General features: G+C 49.4%; 1 protein-coding gene across 2 annotated transcripts in view; it reads right to left on the bottom strand.

The window, feature by feature from the left end:
- Nucleotides 1-20,894, bottom strand: part of PTPRS (protein tyrosine phosphatase receptor type S) — a 79,102-nt gene that overhangs the window by 23,266 nt on the left and 34,942 nt on the right. Inside the window, exons 6-17 of one of the 2 annotated variants that reach the window (XM_075175814.1) lie at nt 20,689-20,822; nt 20,375-20,519; nt 14,083-14,388; nt 12,451-12,644; nt 11,983-12,009; nt 10,068-10,185; nt 5,950-6,540; nt 5,177-5,274; nt 4,420-4,673; nt 3,905-3,998; nt 3,461-3,676; nt 1,499-1,656 (exon numbers count right to left, since the gene is read on the bottom strand). In XM_075175814.1, coding sequence (XP_075031915.1) covers nt 1,499-1,656; nt 3,461-3,676; nt 3,905-3,998; nt 4,420-4,673; nt 5,177-5,274; nt 5,950-6,540; nt 10,068-10,185; nt 11,983-12,009; nt 12,451-12,644; nt 14,083-14,388; nt 20,375-20,519; nt 20,689-20,822 — 2,335 coding nt within the window. The remainder of the gene's footprint in view (nt 1-1,498; nt 1,657-3,460; nt 3,677-3,904; nt 3,999-4,419; nt 4,674-5,176; nt 5,275-5,949; nt 6,541-10,067; nt 10,186-11,982; nt 12,010-12,450; nt 12,645-14,082; nt 14,389-20,374; nt 20,520-20,688; nt 20,823-20,894) is intronic. The other variant, XM_075175813.1, reaches the window with a different exon arrangement.

The raw sequence follows: 20,894 nt of genomic DNA, 5'->3' as shown, positions 1-20,894 counted from the left end.
TCCCTGGCTGATGGGGCAAGAACAGCTTTTGCAATGGGGTGAGGACAGCTCAGCTGGTGACATTCTGCTTCCAGTATACCAGTGGCTCAGGGACAGCCTGTACGGAGCAGTCAGACATAGAGAAAACCTGCTTTCACCTCTGACTGCAACACAAACGGGTGTTTCTCTGCACCATTAACCCAACATTTTATGAGCCGTTTACTGTCAGTGCTGCTCAGCTTGAGAAAGGGCCATTATATTTAGGAATGGACAAGCAGGAGAAAGCTGGGCTTTCTTTGCTTTTTCTGCCCTGATTCAAACATGGTCCCATGCTAGTCTGACACAGGGTGTCTGTTAGGACAGATCTAATGGTAGGAACTATATCAACAAAGCCCCATCACCACAGAGAGTAAACACTCTAACACACAGCAAGAAAGAACCTAAGTAAACGGCAAATCTGGTGCTCTTACCTGTCTGGCTTGCTGTCCAGGAAAGCAGTAAGTGGAGAGAAGACAAGACAAATGTTCAGGTTAGAAAGGACTTGCATTTGGGGAAGCATTTGCTCAGCTCTAACCCTGGTAACACAGGTGGAAGGTGGGACCAGCAAAGATTACTCATTTAGATCAGTGCTAATGAACAGCAACAAGGACCACCTGAGTCCCTGACTCCAGAGCACTTGTGTGTCCAGCAGCTTCACACAGACTGAGATGCAAAAGACACACCCATGTGCATAAGCAAACGCACCTGTGCAGATGAAAGATGGAGCAGGGTTAAGAGAGTTCCCTCCATCCTGGGTACTAGGTGTCCCAGCTAGGGACACCCCTCCATTGTCCATAGCTGCCATCCTGCCCCTGTTTCTTGATCTATTTTGCTCAGCATCTGCTTCCTTTCCTGTCCTCTTTCATTGCACAGCGTGGCCTGTGTGTGCTCAAGGGGCACCCATTCCCATCCACGCACCATGAGCTGCTCTGAAAGCCAAGGAAAAGGGAGAGATTTCCAGGGGTTGTTCCTTCCTCTCTCCTGCAGACTCACATTACACCCTGCTGCTGCTGCTCTTGTCTCCCAACTCTGAAAACCAGTTTGGGAACAATGGAGGTCTCTGCTGATCCACAGCACAAAGGTGCTTTCTCTGCATCACCCCCACTGTGCATACACACACACAGCGCGCACAGGAAGCGGAGCCCGAGGTGTGGCTGTGAGCAGCTCTTCTGGAGGAGACGGGTGAGACACCTGACAAACTCACTGCGCACATGCCACAACAGACTGTCTACAGACAAGCACAGCTTTACTGAGAGTGCCATGGGCTAGACTCTGAAGCAGCAAGTCCCTGCAACCCACGGCTAATCTCTCCTGTGCCAGTCAGACCCTTCCATTTCAGCATTTGTGCCTCAGGGCTCCTCTCTCTGGTGCTGGATTTGCCCTCAGCTGACAACTATAGGACCAAGGAGGAAATTCCTTTAGGGGCTAGAGCTGGGGACATTCAGAATGGTCACAGGTCTGGGCAAGAAGCATCTCTTACTTTTTGTAGAGTAGAATGGCAATGACAATGCAGATGATGAACACCACGGCCAGGACGGGCCCGATGACCCAGATCAGCCCCTCCTCTCCATCAATGATCGGCTGTGGATCAGGGTTGTCCAGCTGGATGGGGTCGGAGAAAGGACTAGCAGCAAAAGTCTGGAAAACATGAAAGATTGTGGAACAGAGTTCAGAAATGGCATGGGGACTGAAAACAATGGGCAAGCATACAGTACTCCACAAGAGAAATTGCTTGAGAGGGTGTGAGCTTTCTGCAGCACATAACCAAATAATAACAGAGAAAATGCCCTCTTCAATCTATAGAAAAAACTCCTGTCTGTGAGCATCCATGTGCTAGGTATCTTCCTCCTCCAATGCTCCAGGCAAGAAAGACCATTGAAAGATCACATTCACTTGAAGTTGTAGACTGGCTTATGCCGATGGCTCACCTAATCTTGTAGCCAGGAAGGTGCTTTTAGAAAACCAGTTGACTATGCCTCTGTTCCACCACATCCCTGAGCCCTCTCCACTGCCACAAACACTTTCTCCAAGCTTTCATGTAACCATCTGGATTCTGACAGTCAGATGGGATTACAGAGAAAGAGGGAAGGGATTAAAACAAGAATTAACGCTTAGAAACAGCCTGGTCTGTGACTGAAAAAAACCAACCCTTACAGTTAAATATAAATTAATAAAAAGTATGTCTCCTCTGCTCCCTCTGCAGTGAGCTGGGCTTTTGAGGAGAATCAGAGGCACATTCAAACCCATCAGAGTCCTAACTAATGGGCATCGCCTGCTTGTTCTCATGAGTGCTACAATCTCCCCACCCCAGGAAGGCTTCATTCCCTCCCATCTTACACTACAGAAACTACAGAAACTGAAATGCATAGTGGAGAACCAGCATGCCCTGATGTGAGTGAAAAGTCTGGGACAGGACAAGAACAGATCTGGGCTCTGGGTCCTTGAACTCTATCAGCTCTCACCAAGACTGAAAAACTGCTACATGCTTGGGAGCTGCTGTGAATCCAGGCCGTTGTGAGTGAGTATGCAGTACCTTGTTCTAAAGCAGAAATTACCACAAACTGCAGTAATCCGATTGAGAAACCCATTCAGAAGCGTGTCAGCCTAATCCTTTAATATCAAATACACAACTAAATATTTATTTGAGGAAAAAACCTCTGAAAATCCTTAATTTCAAATAGCTCCCTGCTGTAACTCCATAGGGGGATTTAAAAACAAAAAAAGTATTAGACTGTTTCCTATTGTGCATGAGGGAGGAGGCAGGTAAATATTCAAACAGTTGTTTTCATAAAGCCAAACACAGCACCACTGAAATCAACAGAGGTGCTGTAGTGGTAAAAAGAGCAGAAAGCACATGTAGTTTTCCATAAAAAAATGCTCCCCTCTCTGCTTGGCGGGGAACTTAGTGATGACCAGGGCATATGACATGCTGCTCTCAAAGCAGGATGTCTAGGGTCACTGCTCTAAGGAATACAAGGACAGCCTTTACAAGACATTACTCTTTGTAAAGGGGTTTGACCTGGGGATCTCTGAACTCGAGTGTAGTCCTGAGTCGATAGTTCAGTACTCCCCATTCTGGATTCAAATCTGGAGCCACAAGTGTAGCAAATCCTGCCTATGAAGACTGGCAAAACGCAGAAGCAGTGCACAAGATGCTTGCGTCATTTGCCTGTCTGCCTGGAAGAGCACGTTTGCTGCATGCAGACACAAGCACAGACAGCTCCAACAGCCACATGCAAAAGCTCCACAGCTGGACTGGAAGGTCTTCACAAAGAAAAAAACCTCAAGCTCTGGCACCTGGTGGGAAAGTGTTACGGAGAATGCCAGGAGGGCACCAGGGCTGCTGGCAGCTCTCGAGGGAGCAGCTGCTGTCTCTGGTCGATCATGGGGACAGAGGGGCACAAGCATCTGAAGAGGGCAAGAGAAAGCAGGCAGCACTTACGGCCTCGGGTTCCTGGAGCACTGCCAGGATGAAAACGACATATTTCTGCCCTGGGTCCAGGGCTCTGTTCTCGAAGTTGTCGTAGTGCTTCATGTCCCCCAAGATGAAGTGGGAGGGGAGGGAGCGGAAACGGGCAGCAATGTAGGGCTTGGGGAAGTCCAGTTGTCGGGAGTGACGCAGACTTCGGCGTCGGAGCCTGGCAATGTCCTGAACGAGCTGGAGGAAGCAAAGGAACACTCTGAGCCCTGATGCCTTCAGCATCATCAGGGAGCAGGAAGGAAGGAGAGCCAGACCATCCCACTCAGACTGGCCACACCTTAGCTACTCAGAACGTGGAGCACAGATACCCCAAAATCACCCTTCCCAGGCTCTCAGGTCACCATCCCATCCATTACAGATGTTTGCCCTCTCCCTACAGCTGGCTTCAGTTTCACCCACACTCACCTCCTCCAGGTCCATCTCCTCAGGGCTGCCCAAGGGGTTGAGGAACTGTCCTCCCCGGGACTTCCTTAGAGGCACCACCACAATGTAGTAAGCCCTAAGAATTGGGAATAATCAGAAGAAATAGAAGGAATTAATCTCCTCCTATGAGCCACAGAAGAAGAGAGTGCACACACTAATGTGGAAGGCTAGGTTTGCCCCAACAGCCCCACTGGCCCAACCCAGCAAGCCCCTTATTTTTAATTTAGCACAGTTGTTATTGCTGCTCCTGGAACAAGCCTGGATTCAGTAGCAGCCCCACATTACATGTCTCCTCATTTACGCCCTTTGCATTTCTTTAGCACCCCCTGTTAGCTCTAGGACGTAGCTCCAAAAGACAACAGTAAGCAAAGTTAACAATGCAGGGAACACACCCCCTGCCACTGCCCTTGCGGGTTTCTACTGTGGACTCCAGCCGTCAGGGCTGACCTCCACAACATAAACTGAGCACCCACATCTGCAGTTTAACAAAAACCTACTGGACAGGCACAGAGCTCTTCACATCTGGGAGAATCACCACCACGTTGCCATCAGCATCAGGCTTGTGGGTCACCTCTGGCTTCTTTGATAACATGTCAGCAGCAGTCCAGGCAGCGACATTCTGCTGCAAGCCACCCATGCTATTGCCCCGGTTCATGAGAACGAAGTTATAGAACGTGCGGGGCTTCAGGTTGGTGATCAGTTTCTTGGTGGTGCGGCCGTCCACATCGACGTTCAGCCCATTGTACTGGATCTGTGGGAGGCGAACAAGCAGCAAAGTTGTACCATGAGCGAGGCTGATACTGTTCAAGCAACCAAACTCCTTCCTCCCCATTGCTTCGGTTTGCAGAGAATGTGGGGCACTCAGCTGTGCCATGCTCCACCCAGCTCTGCCAGAGCTGGAGCAAACACAGGAATAGTGTTTGCCACATTTGAGTGGGAAGCCCACTGCACAAGAGGGTCCCCAAATATAAGGCAGATGCAGGACAAAGCCTTGAGACTTCTCTGGGAAGAGAAATTTTTATCTGGAAATGGGTAAATTGTGGTAACTTGCCTAGGGAGGCAATGATTTGGTAACAGAGGTGGGAATGCAAACCAACAGCCCTGATTATCAACCCATCTCCTTGATTAACCATTATCTGCCCATATCTGAGAACTGAATCCAGAATTCCTGCCTCTTACAACCTCTTATTCAAAGGGACAGACAAGACTCCCAGGAAAATGAGAAGGGAGTTCTGACTCCTCCCTTCCACTTGCCTTGTATGGGGTGGGAGAGTTGTAATTCTCAGGAAACTCCCAGCTCAAAAGGACAGATGTCTTTGTCACCATCTTCACCTTGAAGTTTTTGGGTAAAACTGCTGAGAGAAAAGTGAGGAGGAAGGGGAGAAAGGAGAAGAAAAGGCAGCAGAGGGAAGGAAGAGCAAGAAAGAGAAGGAAGAGAATGTCAAGCACTGGCAAAAGGGCCTGCCAGTCTGGGTCTGGCTGCCGCTGCAGGAATGGAAGGGCTCGCTCCCTCCCTCACACTTTGCTTGAGTTTTGCCAAGGTCCATCTCCCAGTGCTCCCTGTCCCCATGCCTAACCCCAGGGAGGGGTAAGGGAGGGTGCGTGGCTTTGCCCACACATTTATGGGTCTGAGTGGCTGCTGCAGGAACAAGGTGCTGGCTTTCTGAGCATGCTCAGGTGAGGAAACCCATTCCAGGTCACGTTTTGAGGTTTTTTGATTTTTCTGTTTTCTTCTGGCTGTTTGCAAAAGCTGAAGAAAATGCTCTTCCCACCTTATAGCGACTGGCCCCCCACTTCAGGTGCCAGTGAAAGAAGGATGTCCGGACTTAACTTAGAAGAAAGTGGTAAAAGGGACTTACCTGGCACAAGGCAGAGAGGAGCTGAGGGACTGAGTGTGAAACCAGAGTGCTTTGCATTTACTCACGAGCCTGGCTGAGCCTGGCTTGGCCTCTCCAGCTCTCTGCCTCCCGGCACCAGCCCCGGTTACAAGGAGAGAGAGGGAGAGAGAAGAAACCGGTAAGTCCTACCTTGATCCAGCTGGAACGTCCGATACTGGACAGTCGGGCTGTACGGCCCGGGGCCTTTACTGGTGTGAGCACGGATTTTAACATCATAGGCGGTGTTGGGTTTGAGGCCGTTGAGGGTGTATGAGTTCTCTGGGGAGGGGGGCAGGTCTTTTTCCAGTGGGTTGCCGGGAGAACCGGCTTCCCTGTAGGCCACGGTGTATTTGATGATGGCTCCATTCCTCTCGGCCAGCACGGGCGGGAGCCAGCCAAACTGGACCGACATGGAAGTGATGTTGCTCGCCTCGAGGATTTGGGGGTAACCCTTGGGGATGTCTTCAGGGGTGGTGAGTTCCTGCACAGCTTCCTCCCCAAAGCCAGCCCGGCTTTTCACGGCCAGCTTGAAAACATACGTGGCGCCCTTGTGGATGCTGGGAGCGGTGTACTTATCCTCCAGGGCCGTGAACTCCAAGGTAGCCAGAGGGTCGACATCCTTGCGGCCAAACTGGAGCCGGTAGCCCATCACTTGGCCTTCCGCATCCAACGGAGGCTCCCATTTCACCAGAAGAGTGTTCTCCTCTGTCTGGTGCACAGACAGGATGGGCTTCCCTGGGACTGGGAGAGAAGAGGGACACCTTCAGTCAAATGTGGGACAGGGTGGCTGGCGGAGACTCTTAAGCTGCAGCAACAGGTTCCTCAAATCAGTGGCAAGGTTTCAGCTTGACTCTATGTACTTTAGTGTATCCCCCTGTAGACCGAGCTGCTGCTGCTACCCACCCACTGTACAGGTGGACAGTCTCTATCAAGTTTAGGAAATGAGGTGCATTGCCAAACTGTCAGCTGTCAGGTGCTGACACATTTCTGGAATTATTTTCTTCTCTTTCCTCAGGATGGAAAGGTGTGCACAGCTCCTCCCTTATCACTGGATCACATACTCTCCCACAGCTGGGAAGAACAAACTCAGGAATCCTGACTCCCAGCCTCCTATCCTAATCACCCGAGCAGATTGCTTCCCAGGGCAGAGAAGAACAAACGCAGAGTTCCCCAAACTCCTGTCCTCTCTCTTTCTCTCCATTACACAGCACAACTCGTGCAGAAAGAGACTGGAACAGATTGGCTCAGGCTGGGAAGTCCAGAGCAGCTGAGGGTGAAGTAATGAAGGATGGGAAAGGAAGTCTGGGCAGCTCCAGGTCCTGAGCAGCAGGCACAAGGCCAGCTAAGTGAGTCTGGCAGGCATCTGATTACCCAGTTGGGTACAGAAAGAAGGAAGCACACAGAGAGTGGAAACAGAGCCCAAAATCTGTGTGAGGCAGAGGGTAAGGACAGTTGCTGCTTACTCTGTGTAGTTTCTCTCCTCTGGAGGAAGGGAAAAGACAGCTGAGTGTTGGTGTGTTTTCAGTTACTCCCTCCTTAACCTGTCAGTTAGTTCCTTCACATTTGGGGGGATATTGTAGGAGCTAAGCAGTGCCGTGCCTCTGTCTAATGAGCCCTGGCACTGCCCGACTGCTAAGCAAGCCCACAGCCACAGTTAAATGACATGTGTAGGCCCAGTGGTTCCTGAAGCTGGAGAAACCAGAGCATTAATTCCACCAGCTCACGCGTCATTTACACTTAACTCCACTATTAGAGATCTAATTTCCTTCTCTCCGCCTTGGTATTTCTTCTGGTTGAACAGGAGGAGGAGAGAGAATGGAGTTAGGAGAGATCCCGTCCTGCTCCCGCGGCACGAGTCCGACTGAGGGTCGGCAGGTTGGAAAGTTGTAGTGTGGCTCACGAAGCGAGCAGGAGGGAGCCGGCAGGGAAGGATGCTGCCTGTGTCAGGGATCCTGGCAGTCAAACTGGGAAAACCACTCTGCCTGCTGCATCGACTGACATCTGAACACAGGAATGAGGGGTCGTCTCTGAAACAAATGCTTTATTCATTTCAAACTGCCAAAGAATGGCTAGGGAACAGTGCTGGGAGAGCCTCCCTTGGAAATGCCGAAGAAACACATCAAAGAGAAAAACAATGCCATTACCTTTATGTTTTGGTTTTTATCACAAATATTACTATAATCAGCTGAGCTTGAAAATATTACATTTGCACAACAAATATAGTTTGGAAGAAAGGTGAGAAGAAAGCGCAGAGTGGGGAGGAGTGTTTTATTTTGCAATTGTTTGGACAGTAAAGGAGAAAATTGGATGTATTACTGTATTTAAATTCAGCCCCTAGCCCTGAATGATAGAGAAAGAAATCTCTCCTCTCAGAAGGTATATTGACTCAACACTGCAAAGAAGATAAGAATGTTACAGAGCCATTTGAAAGATTTTTTTTAAAATAGCTATTTCAAGTTGGGGGAAATTGAGTTTTGGGTAATAGCTGCTGTGCTGGAGAAAACATCCCTCTGTGACTGATCACCTGCACTGCAAATCCTAATGGGGAGAGATGAGGGAAGGTGACAGGAGAGAGTGACAAGGCAGGAAGGGAGAGAGAAAGGCTCCGGGAGAGAAAAATGAAAAGGGTAGAGAGCCTCTGGAAGAAGGAAACGAGAAGAGAGAACCAGGGAGCTAGTGAGAAGAAACATGGGCAAAGCCGGAGGGGAAGGAGAAGAGGGCCAGTGAAGGAAAAGGCTTCTGACAGCGCACTGACACTACAAGGCATGAGGACAGGAGCCTGGATGCTGACATCCAAAGGTACCCTGCTGTAACATCTGCAAGAGTTGGTGTCCTGGACACCAACTGCGTACTGCTCTCTTAACTAGGCAGAAGAGGCAAGAGGGGAGAAAAAGGCTGAAATCCCATTCACTTGTCTGAACACAAGAACATAAAATGAGATGAAGATGTGAGTTAGGACAGGGAAAAAGCAAGGGCATGGAGGGCAGCCATGGCTCCAGCTCTGTGTGTTCCAGGCCAGGGCTCCTGAGCCTTCTCTGTCCTTTGCACTCGACTGAGTGTCTGTGCTGCCTCCAGAGCCTGAGCAGAGGTTTCCAGGTTAATTACGCTGCACTGACCGAAGGCCTTCTATCCCTGCAGAGGCAGAGAGCAATGCTCTTCCAGGAAAAAGGGATGATGTCAGTTTATGCAGCTGCTACAGGCAGGGTGAAGATGACTGCCCCAAAACTAAAAAGAAAATGAACCGATAGCCAGGGTTGGGAAGTTAGTAGAAAAAGAAAAGAAATGAAAAGGGGATAAAGCCATCATCTGACAGCAGGAACAAAAGAAAGAGCACAAGCAAAATGGGGTGAGAGAAGGTAACCACAGTCCAACAAGAGACGGGCTGGACGAGGGACAACTCCAGGTCTAGGCACCATAGCTTTCCTCCACTGCATGAAACCCTTCCCATACTGCAGAGCAGTGGTTTAGCCATGAGAGCAGAAACCACAGGAATGCAGGTGCTGAGAGGACAGGTGGAGTGTGTACCTCTCCCTTCTGCCTGCAGCACAACAGCATACCCTGTTGCCCTTTGTCATTCCTCTGTTTAGGCCCTGCCATCCTAGCTTGGCACTGCATCCTCTGTACTGAGGCTGACAGACACTTTGCCACGAAGAATAGGTCAAAGGGAGGAATGAATCTGGGTGGTATGCGCAGAGCCCTGGTCCCAGAAATGCTTGCAAGGAAAGTTCAATGTTGTCAGTACTTTTCCCTCTGCTAGTCCTGAGCAAAGAAGGGATGTATATTCAGAAATGATACTAGAAGAAGAGTGAGCAGCATAAGCCACCACTGTCTTCCTGCTGCTATTCAGATCTTTGAAAGTCAACACCATGACAGCAGACCTCTGGCTCTCCTATTCCCCAGGGTACCTGTGTGCGCCAAACATCAAAGCTACACAGCCTCAGACCAGGCAGAGATTCTCTTTACTTCTGGTGCACTGGAATTTATAGTACAAGAGATTACAAGCAATCAATTCATCCTCTGTTGCATTTCTGGGTGTGTCTGGGCTTTCTGCAACACTGGACAGAAAATTATGTCATTTAGTGAGGGCTACCTGTGAGGAATGAAGGGGTTTCTGCCTTACAAGAAAAAATTTTGTCTTCAGGGCAGCATGGCATTTGTTCCAAGTCTGTCCTTCATGAAGGGAGTGGGATGAAAGAAGCTCAGTCTGGAGAAAGAGCTTCTTGGCTTAAGGAAACCTGAATCCCAATGGTTCAGGAAGAGACTCTTACCTGCACCCTTCGTGGTGACCACTTTCGGTTTGCTGCGAGCACCATCTCCCTTCATGGTGTAAGCAGCTACGGTAATGGAATATGCAGTCTCAGGCTGGAGCCCAGCAATGATCATTTCCTGTTTGCAAGATTCCAAAGGAAAATCATGTAAATATTCAGGTACATACACACATGTAGATCTCTCCTCCTTGCAGGAGTCTCAGCCCTTTTCTAGCATGCAGGAACATTCACTGAATTTGAAACCACAAGACACTCTGGGGCAACTGGGTAGATGTGGCAATTGGCAGGAGGATGAGCTCCACGTTCCCTTAGCGAGAGGCACGCAGACCCCGGCTGGAAACAGTCCCTCTGTAAACACAGCATGTCTCTGCAGGGCCCTGGTTCAATGCATCCTCTTCCAGATCTTCCTCTCACACATTCCCTATCTCAACACAAACTGCTTCAGCCATCAAAATGCTGTTGTGCTCTTCAAAGTGTTCCTCTTCGCTATCCCGCCTCAGAGGAGGTTTCAGCAGTTTCAAGGAGATTACATTTTTTTCTCCATTACCCCCCTCCCATCTCTCCTCAGAGATATTTTTTAGTGCCTTCATAATATTAAAGGGATTGCTTTAACGCAAAGTGCAAGATGACTTTTTCTGCTTGCACGCTAAAGCTCTCTGCTAAATCCCCAATACCCTCCTTCCTCCATCCTCTATCAGCCTCACCACACCTGGCTCCCAAGAGCTTTTGTTAGAAGACTGGCCTCAAGAACAGCCCTTCCCCGTGAAGTATTCAGCCCTTCAAAGGGCTGCGTTGTAAAAAGGAATACCCATGCTAAATCAAACAGGATGAGAGCATATGCAGCAGGGTTTTCTCCAAGGCCCTGAAAAGGAGGGAGATGTGAATGTTGTGCACATTTTATGGCCTTCCTCTCCCCTCACCCCAGACTTGGTGCTTTCAATATTAAATCGGAAGGCAGCACTTGGGAAGAATTTGCTGGTCCTGAAAATATCTGTATTGCCTCCGGAGCTGAGCCGGGAGTGGAACAGCAGAACATCAAAACAGCGGGATTTTGATCAACAAGTTTGGAAGCCAGGTCTGTCTTCTAGAAGTCAAGAAACCTGTCCTGCTTTCACACTTGCCACTGAGTTTTATTAAGATTTTGGGCAAGAGACTTTGCCTTTCATGTGACTCAGTTTCTCCATCTGTAAAAGAGAGGTCCCTCACTTTTGTAGGGCACTTGGCAATCTCCAGGAGACATGAATACATTCAACTTAGTAGTGCATTATCTTGGGACCCTGCCATTCCAAGAAGGAAATGCTTTTTCCTACTGCTTTGTAGCTGTAAGATCACGGAAAACATTTAGCATTTTAGCAGAAGTAGCAAATGCCAAACAGCCAAGCTGATTTTAACTTCTACTTAAAAGGTAAAAGCGTCAACAGGGATTCAGTGCTTTGTATCAATGAGGATCTAAGAATCTTGGCCCTTTAAGGGCACAAAGCATTTGTTCACGCCCTGTTAGCTTAGGACTTACGGGGCTTTGAATACCCAGTGCTTTTCAGCCTAACTATGTTTTTCAGACACAAGCCAGAGGTGCTTGCAGACCAGCCCATCTTTAAGCATATGTTCAAGGTAGTCCCAAATTCAATGTCCCATCTGTTTCCCCACGGAGGAGCAGCGGACTCATCTTTCCTTCAGAGCCGAGGGGAAAACCCTGCAGTATTGCTGCGTGCTGACAAACTACACAATCACACAGGGTTGCAGAGCAAAGTGAACAGGGTAGGGACAATGCTTGGGAACGCCAACAACAGGCTTTAAAACAGGCACACTGGCACTGCAAAAAAATAAAGGAAAAGGAAAATATCACACCACAACAGGAAGTGGGAGAAGGGAAGGGACAGAACCAGGATGGGAGGATTTTTACTTTTTTACTTACGTATTCAGCAGTGTCATCTGTTTCCCACTGGGCAGAGAACAAGAGAGGTTTTGCACATGAGAATAGAAGAGGGGAAAGAAGGGAAAGACAGAGACACAGCATGAGGAAGGAGTCCCTGAGCAAGCAGCCACACAAGGTCAGAAGTTACCAGGCCAGCATGAAGGAAGAAGTAGAGTGCGAGAAATTAGTAGATTCCACTGTTGCCTTTGCCTGTCTTAAAAGACTTCCCAGACACAGAGAGGATGGATGGTATTTAGTTCAGTGCTGGGACAGCAGTTCTCTTCCACAATAGCTATTGTCTAGGAGTGCAAATGAACTGCAGAAAGACAACATATACCTTGTCATAGAGACACTCATCTACTTTCTCCAGCATTATGTTGCTTGGGATGAGACAAGGTGCCGGGAGCACCCACCCTCTCAAACCTTCCACGAGAGAAGAGGAGATTGGAGTAGGAGGGGAGTCCTTACCTGGGCATCAGCCAGCATGATATCCTTGATCTGGGGCAGCCCCCTGGCCTCTCCGTTCTCCATGCGTACATAATGGACCTGGTAGCCGCGAATCTGGCCATGCTGGCGGTTCTGGACTGGAGAGCGCCAGAACACTTGGATTGCAGTTGAGTTCAGCACCTCCACCTCTACTTTCCGAGGCGGCGCACTGGGCACTGTGAGGAAGGGAAGAAAGTGGTAAGAGTCACTTGGGGATTTCTATCTGGAGCCTGTCACTTCAGCTATGGGACATATGCACACTGAATCTACAGCTCCGAAAGGAGAGGGAGACTTAACAAACTAGATATCCCATCATCTGTTACTGGCCTTTATTCAGTGAAACAGGGAAGCAGTTCTGGGGGATCTAATCTGCATGGCTCAGAGATATGCAGGGAAACAGGTCCATCTCATAGTCCAGTCATTCTTCCATAGGCTCCCTTGTCCCCAGTTTGCTCAGATGGAAGAAACCATATAGTTCCAGATCACATTCTGAGGGCAAAGCCAATTTCTAATGAACCAGAAAAGCTCTGGTCCTGCCTGTGGGATGTTAGGGTGGAAAGGATGCGGAGGGGGAACCCGCCCTGGAACCTCTCAGGCAGGACAGGTGGGTTGGTGGTTATAGCCGCTGCACAATCTCAGGACAAGAAACGTCTTGGATGGAATTTGCGCTGAATTTTTTGAAATTATGATGATGATGATGATGATAATAATACAGCGCATGACAGCTTCATCTGGAAGAAAATCATACTTTCTCTGAGCAAGGTATTCTATCCATTTGGATGTGGGCAGATGCTCAGGAAAACAGGACCCACACTGGGGACAAACCTATTGCTTTTTTAAAAATTCTTTTTATTTGGGATGGAAGAAGAAAGCCTGAGAAGTTTGGATTTTACTTATGTTATTTACTTGACCTATATTATTTGAGGGTCTTACCTCACCTTCACAGTGAGGGTGGTCTCCCTTCATGGACACATTCACATTTTTCCCTGGTTTTATTTTACTGTAGAAATACCAGGAAAGTTCAAGTCTCGTTGTCCATGTCTGTGCTAAAAGTCTCTGAGCTGGACCACTGAACTGGAGTCTAAACTGTTTGTCACTGAAGGTTTTCTGAAACTTTGAGATTCTTCCTTTTTACCACTAACCAAAACTTTGACTTAAAGAGGAGCTAGTAACAAGGAATGTGTGGGAAGAACTCTTAATATTTTAAAACAGTTTCTGGCAGCAATTGTCTCCTCTTCTCTGATTTCATTTCCTTGCTGCCTCAGCTGCTTCTTTGCTCAGTAAGAGCATCTTTTCAGGGGAAGTGGTGCAGTCAAGGCTCAGAGGCTTGACATTTAAAAAACATCCAGAAATAAAAAAAAAACCCCAACCCCAAAGCAGGGAAGGACAACCCTACAGACCCCATTGCTCAGAGGGGCTTAGGGAGATGGCAGCAAAGGATGCTGCACGTCTTGGACCGGAGGCTGTGTTGAGGCCCCGTTCTGGCTTTGCTCTTGCACCACACATCAGCCACGAGAAGGGACTCAACGTGTCCTCCCCAGCGTGGGAAAAGCCCACTCCAGGGACATGTATTCACCAGGGGACTCGGAAGAAAACCAGAAAAAGTGCAATTACCATCTTCATCTGTCCGGACGATAACCGGCGAGCTCTCCGGGCCCGGCCCCACCTCCGTATGAGCCACGACAGTGATGCGGTACTCTGTCCACTTCTCCAGGGACTCCAGTAGGATCTGACTGGTGGTTGGGGGGATATCATTCACCTCCTTAAGCTCCGTGTCCTCAGAGTCCAGCGCTCGATAGTAGACGCTGTATCCAGCCAGGACGCCATTTTGGCTTTCGGCCGGAGGCGGCCGCCAACTTACCAGAATGGCGGTGGATCTGGTGCTGACGCATTTTACGTCTTGAGGGGGGGCAGACGGTTCTACGAGGGGGGAAAATTCAGGAGGGAAAGGGAAGAAGGGGGAAAAAACAAAAGATGGGAAAGATAAAAGAAAAAAAAAAGGAAAATGATAACAAAAAAATCTAAAATAAAACATACAAAAATTTGGTTTAGGAAGATAAAATTAAAAAAGAAGAGAGCTTTTTGTTGTTGTCTTTTTTTTTTTTAAATGAAAAGAAAAAAAGCCAACGGAAATTAAATGGGGCATCAAAACTGAAATGTTATAAAGCAAAGGACTAAAACAGCAAGCGGGCTAGCCAAGAGGGGTCCTGCTGTTTCTAATAAGTGTCGCTGGCACAAAACTAAGCGCCCAGCTTCACCCTATAAAAGGCCTTTCCTTGAGCTCCCTGTTTTACAGCAGTCTGGCAAATCCTGCCCTGGCTGGTAAAGCACTTGTTTCCAAACTGCAGTCTCTGGGATCTTGAATTTCTTTGAAGGGATCTGTTAAAAGTAAGTAAGAAAAGCAAATCCTTTGCCAAAAGGCTTAAATTTAAGAGTCTGTACCTCCAGATGGAAGTTATTAGTTGTCCACAGACTGAAGGAGGTGAAAAACCATGGTGGTAATGCCCAGGATATTGCCAAGCAATGAGCCCACAATGTGTTTAGATAGGAGGGTTTTAGAGAAAAGACTTGCAAAGGAGCGAGGTAGCGGGTTTGACAAAGTATTCAGGTACCCAGTGGGATTTTCAGCAGCAGCAGCAGGTCTAACTCAGAAATACGTTCCATATTTCTGAAAGTCCTAGGAGGACACCTTTGGAAACGTGGCCCTACGCAGCCTCATGTTCTCACGGTGGCAGCAGACAACTGTCTAAAGGATTTAGATTTTCAGGAGACGGGGAAGGTGTAAACCACAGCTTTCTAGTGCAGGGCTGCTCACTTTGGAGCTTACTGAGCTGCAATAGGTAATTTTTAGCGTGGTCTGCTCAGTAGGAAGCAGGACACTGACACCAGCTCCGTCAGACACTACGTGCCGCGGCACACGCTGCTATGCCATGGCCGTGCTGAGATACAGGGAGAACTGCAAGAAAGACATGTTTGTCGATGGAGATGCCACAGATCTGAGACCTTGAAGAAGTCTCGACAAAGAGTCTGCCACTTCTGTACCCCAGCTGTAACCTGGGCACTTCAGGAAATCTTAAGCCAGACTTCTTTCAATCACTAATTACAATCAATTAGCCCAGGTAAGCAGAAAGAGTGATACGTTTTCCAGGCAAATCTGCAAATCCAATCTCACCCAATACAGTCAAACTGCAATAAATAGCTTTTAACTCTCTGCAGACACTGCCAGAAACTGGGGTGTCCTTATAAGCCCCCAAAGCATCACCTGCAAGAAGCAAGAGAGTAGATAAATGCTGGTGACCATTTCTCATTTCTCTGTTGCTTTTCAATCAACAAAAAGCTCTTTTACTGAGGAATGATTTTTTCAAACCTCTTACTCCCATCCCTGAGTCACAAACAGATGTTTAGGCCCAGCTTGCCTTGAGGACTCTGCTAAATCAAGTCACACTTTTCCCAGTTCACACTGGAGTGAAAGCCACACGCTTTGTGTGTGCCCCCATCAAACAGAAATCAGAGGGTTTTGCAGAAAGGGTGAAGATAGTCCTTACACTGCAGTGCTGAGCGCTCTGTCCACTAGGACATTTTGGGTGTTGTCCTCCTACTTTCATGCTTTATTGCTATGCTTTGGTTGTATTTAAAATGGCAGAATGAAACCCTTATCCTCAGAAATCCCACTGCAGAGGGTGATGATCCCTGGCCATGGCTAGCCACGCAAAATAATACAAAATATGTCAAACAAACAAAACCAAAAGTAACAAACTGGAAAATAAAACATAAATCAAGCCAGTAATTTAAAATAAAAAAAATCAGAAAGGAAATCGTAATAATAAAATAATACCGATATAAAAAGTGACTCCTTCCAGAACATTCCCAGTCTGTTTACCTACCTTCCATGCTTCAACTGCTAATTTATAAGACTTTCTTACGAGAGAACAAGAGAAACTGAGCTACGAGGCCAGACCAAGCTCCTGGTGGGTTTCTGCACATGACTGGCTTTTCAAATGCCACCCTGCCGCACTGCTACCTCCCCCGAGTTACTCCCCCGCTGCCGTGGAACCCTAGCTATTGCAGTAATGGCAATTTTGGACCCCAATCTATTCTCTTTTGCTAAGCTACCTGTACAGAGGTACCGCCAGAGAGCAGGGCGGCAGATTCCCACTGATGGATCTCCTTCACCCTATAGCTCTCTCCATCTGCTGTGATCAATGCAGCACCAACACCTCCAGAATGGAGGTGCACTGCTCCTTCCCACACCCCAGAAGTAACTCAAGTCCCTTTCAGGGTATGGAGGAAAAGACTCAAAAGACTCTTCCAGTGCCTGCCATGATGCTGTTCGCGTCTTTTTTCTCCCCATCAGGGGCTGGTACTGTTAAAAGCCACCTTTCCTGCTTAGCAGTCCAGCCAAAGCCACCACGGCTGAGAAACCCACTGCAGAGAGGGTCTGACCTGACCTACCCTTTCCATCCTGAAACTCATTATGAAAGCCCCAGTAAGCAGAGCCGGAGCTCCAGCTGGCACTTGGGTTCAGTGTTTGCACTGGCAGCTGCTGCGCGTGGTCACGCTCGCTTGCTCACTCACCCTCTACGCTCCAGCACAGGGACCTACCGAGAGGCCCTGGAGTGAGGCCTCCTTTTGGGGTGGTTTGCACTTTCTCTGGTCAAAAAGGTGGGGTGGGTGGGTGATGGGGGAGAAGGCCCAGATCCCACCCGGACCCCGTCCCCATCACTCTCATCGACCACAGCACCTGGATGAAAAGAGCCACCAAGTGCTGGCTGGCCATACTGGAGACGCATCTGGGGAGTTCATGGCACTGTGAGTTTCCTTCACAATCCAGCCCAACCTGCGCGACCCTGGAGACGTGCATGCGCGTGTGGGGACAGCATTGAGAAGGTGGGAGCTGCGTGCAGGAGGCAAAGTACTGCAGCCCAAACTGGAGGCTGTGAGCTCACCTCTGCAACCAGTCCCTTTGCTGGAAAGGGAGCCACAGCCCAGGCAAGAGCCTCACAGCCAGCAGATCATCATCTTTGTCTGCTGGTCTCTCTTTTTACCAGGCAGACAGCTCTTTGGGAACCCCTCCCCACCCTCCCAGGGGCTCCAGGACATAATGAGTGGGTGCAGACCCACGCACGTGTGTGTGAGCCTGCAGCGACAGGGTGGACTGTATTTGTGAATCCGCTTGAGACCAGCCAGTACTCACCTGAACTGCATCTTTTACATGCTTTAAAGTTGACTGTCCAAGCCACAAGAATGACCCTTACTGACCTTGTACAATACAATGTTTTTTAACCCTTTAGGTACCATAGACTTTGTATAAGTTTCATTCACTTCATATACTGTGAGGAAGGGGGAAGGGAAGGAGAGCAGAGCTAATGGGGGGGGAAACATCCTTTCTTAGGAAGGAACGGAGGGTAAGAAAGCCCCGTTGTTCCTCTACACCTGCCCATGCAGCCTCACAGCACCCACCCTGCCACCCCTGTCTGTTGACGCACGCTTTGTGCTCTGAAATTTCTGAGTAGGAGAGTTGCCAAGGAGCCCTGGGAAGGTCATGGCTAGTTAGAAAGGGCAAAATAGCTTCCTCCAACCATGAGATTCTGTTATTTTTACAATCTACGTCTCTGGTACTTGAAGAGTTAAAACCCAGCTACTTCAAGAAGAAAAAGATACTTTACCTTTAGTTTAATGGATTTTACTTTGGTTATGATGCTCAGGAGGAGCCACCCTGACAGGGAGGTGGAGGGTGTTGTGCAGAAAGGTGTGCAATGCAGGGAGGGCTGCGGCATGCAGGCACATGCTTGCCAGCTGAGCTAGGAGGGGGAGAGCACTGAACGTCTCAGCAGGCTGCGGGAGGACGAAGGAGGCTTTGCCGTTGCAGAGACAAGATGCCATCGTGGTGTGAAACCGCCCAGCAAGAGACAGACAGACAGAGAGCAGGGAGCTGGTTTCATCGGGCTGCGAGAGCATGCAGGCAGGCAAGCAGACAGCAGATGAGAAAAGAAAGAAGAGCCATGGAGCGGGCCAAGGAGGAGCTGAACGGAAAAGGAGCTGCAGAGGGAAGACACAAAAGCCTGTCCCGAGCCAGAAGGTCTGTGAGCCGAAGGATGTCACCCGGACCAGGGAGAATTGACTCGTTCCTCCAACAGCCAGCCAGGAAAAAATGTTTCACCATGTTACAGGACACTGACAGCTCCTAGCTGATGTTCTTAAGAGCGTTAAATTAATGAAACTATCCCTATGAAAGCTGAGCTACAGAGAAATAAACCAGGCCTCATTCTGGGCAGGTGCCAAGTTAGAAAAAGCCCCAAAGCCTTCCCCTTTCCCAAAGCCCCTTATCTTCACCCTTTAGGGAAAAATTTTCAGCGTCACTAAGCCCTACTGCCATCAGCTCCCACACCCCTCTTCCAGTCTGTTTTTATCAAAACAAAAAGCACAAATCCCAGACCCGCTTTTCCTCCCATCCCCACAAATCTCAAGGAGGGAAACCCCTTGGAAAACAGAAGCACAGTGCAAGTAAGTTTGACACTTATTTTTCAGGTCCTTTAATTTTCCCCCACCCCACAGTGATGCTCCCTCTGACAGTACCATACTGGGATCAGAACCAGCAGATTTGCAGCAGTCAGGAAAGGATTTTCTTTCGATACGTAGAGCGAGTAAGGGGGGAAAAAAAAGGAAAAAAGGGGAAAAACATTTGAAAGAAAGAAGAAAACAAAATATCTTTGAACGGACTGGAGGCCTAAGAAAGCCCCGGTAAGGAATTCTGTCTATGCAGAAACAGACTCCCCTTTCCTCCCACTCCTGGGGGGACAGAAAGAGAAAAGAGGCAGGGGAAAGAGAGAGAGACAGCAGGACGTTACAATTAAAACGGAAAGATGGGGCAGGCGCCCAGCCGAGAGCCCGCTGCTCTCCCTTGTTAAGGACTCTGAGAGATGGGAGCAGGCGCTCTCTCTCCTCACACTGGTGACCAGAGCCATTTCTGAGTTAGTTCTGCTCCCGGCTACTCCAAACTGCAGCGGAGTGATTTAGTAGAGATGAGAGGAGACAGAAAACACAAAGAACAGCTGCCACAGCCACTCATGCAGTGAAAAAACACCTCATTTAAAAGCAAAGATCTGTGAAAAGCCCAGGTTGAAATATTGCCATCCAGGGTTATTGTCCCCAGGGCAACAGTGAAGGGAGACAATCCATTAAACTAAAACCAGCACATTTTGGTTGCATACGCTCCATCCTGGTGTCATTAATATCCCCCCCACAGCCTCCACATGACTCCTCTCTCCCGCTCTGTGGAGCCCAAATGGGACCGTTCCCAGCGCTCGCTGGGCCAGCAGGCCTTCCTCCCCGCGGCTACAAAGTCGCTCATGGAAAAGAGCATAAGGACTGCTTTCCCAAAGGCTGGTGAAAACGTTGGACTTTTGATTAATCACCTTCCCTTCTCCTCTTCCTCCCGATTCCCCCACCGTCTCCCTGCTCCATTGCTTGTGCCCCCTTTCCAGACAGCTGCTGCTCAGTTTCTGCTGGTGGACAGGCAAGCTGCTGCGCGGCGGTGGGCTGCCGTCCTCCCTGAGCATGCTCAGCACCAAGGGCCAGCGTGGCCCATCCACAAGCTCTTCACTGCTCCCCACTCCATCAAGTGGATGGTGCTAACTGGCCTCCCATCGTCCCCCCCAAAGCATGCACCAGCCCCGCTCTTTGTTCACATTTCGTCTATCTGGGTCAGCAAAGGGAGAAGGCAGCAGGTCCCAGAGGCCCCCCCACCCCCCGCCGCTGCCCGCTTCCCTGCAGAGGAACCCCAGACGTGTGAAACGCCGCAGCACCGCAAACATCCGCCCCACAGCTCCGTACCCCTGTGCCCACCATCTCTGGCTCCCTGACTGTCTTCCCCTCAGAGAAGGGTGGGAAAAGGAGAGACACCTACTAGACTGCAAGGTGCGCTCTCTGACCTCCGGGGTGAAGGCCCCCAGGCCCAGAGCCGAGCGGGCGGCCAGCCGGAAGACATACTCAGTGTTGGGCTTCAGGCCTTCCACGGTGAAGGAGGTTGTTGGCTCGAAGTTCTTCGGCACCTGAGATGGGTGAGGGGGAAGAAAAAAATAAAAACAAACAAAAAGGAGCAGAGGCAAGCCCTGCCCAGAGACACCTGCCCTGGTCCCCTCTCTCAGCCACCTTGGGGAACGGAGGGCCGGGATGCTCCTCAGGGCCCCAACCCTTTGTGCTGCTCCTCTCCGGACTCACCTCCCTGCCATGGTCTCCTTCCTTATAGAGGAGCTCATACTTCACTATGATCTCCTGGCGGGGAGGGCTCCACGACAACACGATGCTCGTCTCCGTCTTGGCTTCTGCTCGGAAGTTCATCGGCTGCCCAGGAACTGATACAGAGAAGGAGCCAACGGGGCAGAGGAGGCAAGATGAGAGACAGGCAAAACCACATTAACTTGGCT

Source organism: Calonectris borealis, chromosome 28 (genome assembly GCF_964195595.1).
Source record: "Calonectris borealis chromosome 28, bCalBor7.hap1.2, whole genome shotgun sequence".
Lineage (NCBI taxonomy): Eukaryota > Metazoa > Chordata > Aves > Procellariiformes > Procellariidae > Calonectris > Calonectris borealis.
This window is presented reverse-complemented; position numbering and strand designations above follow the sequence as displayed.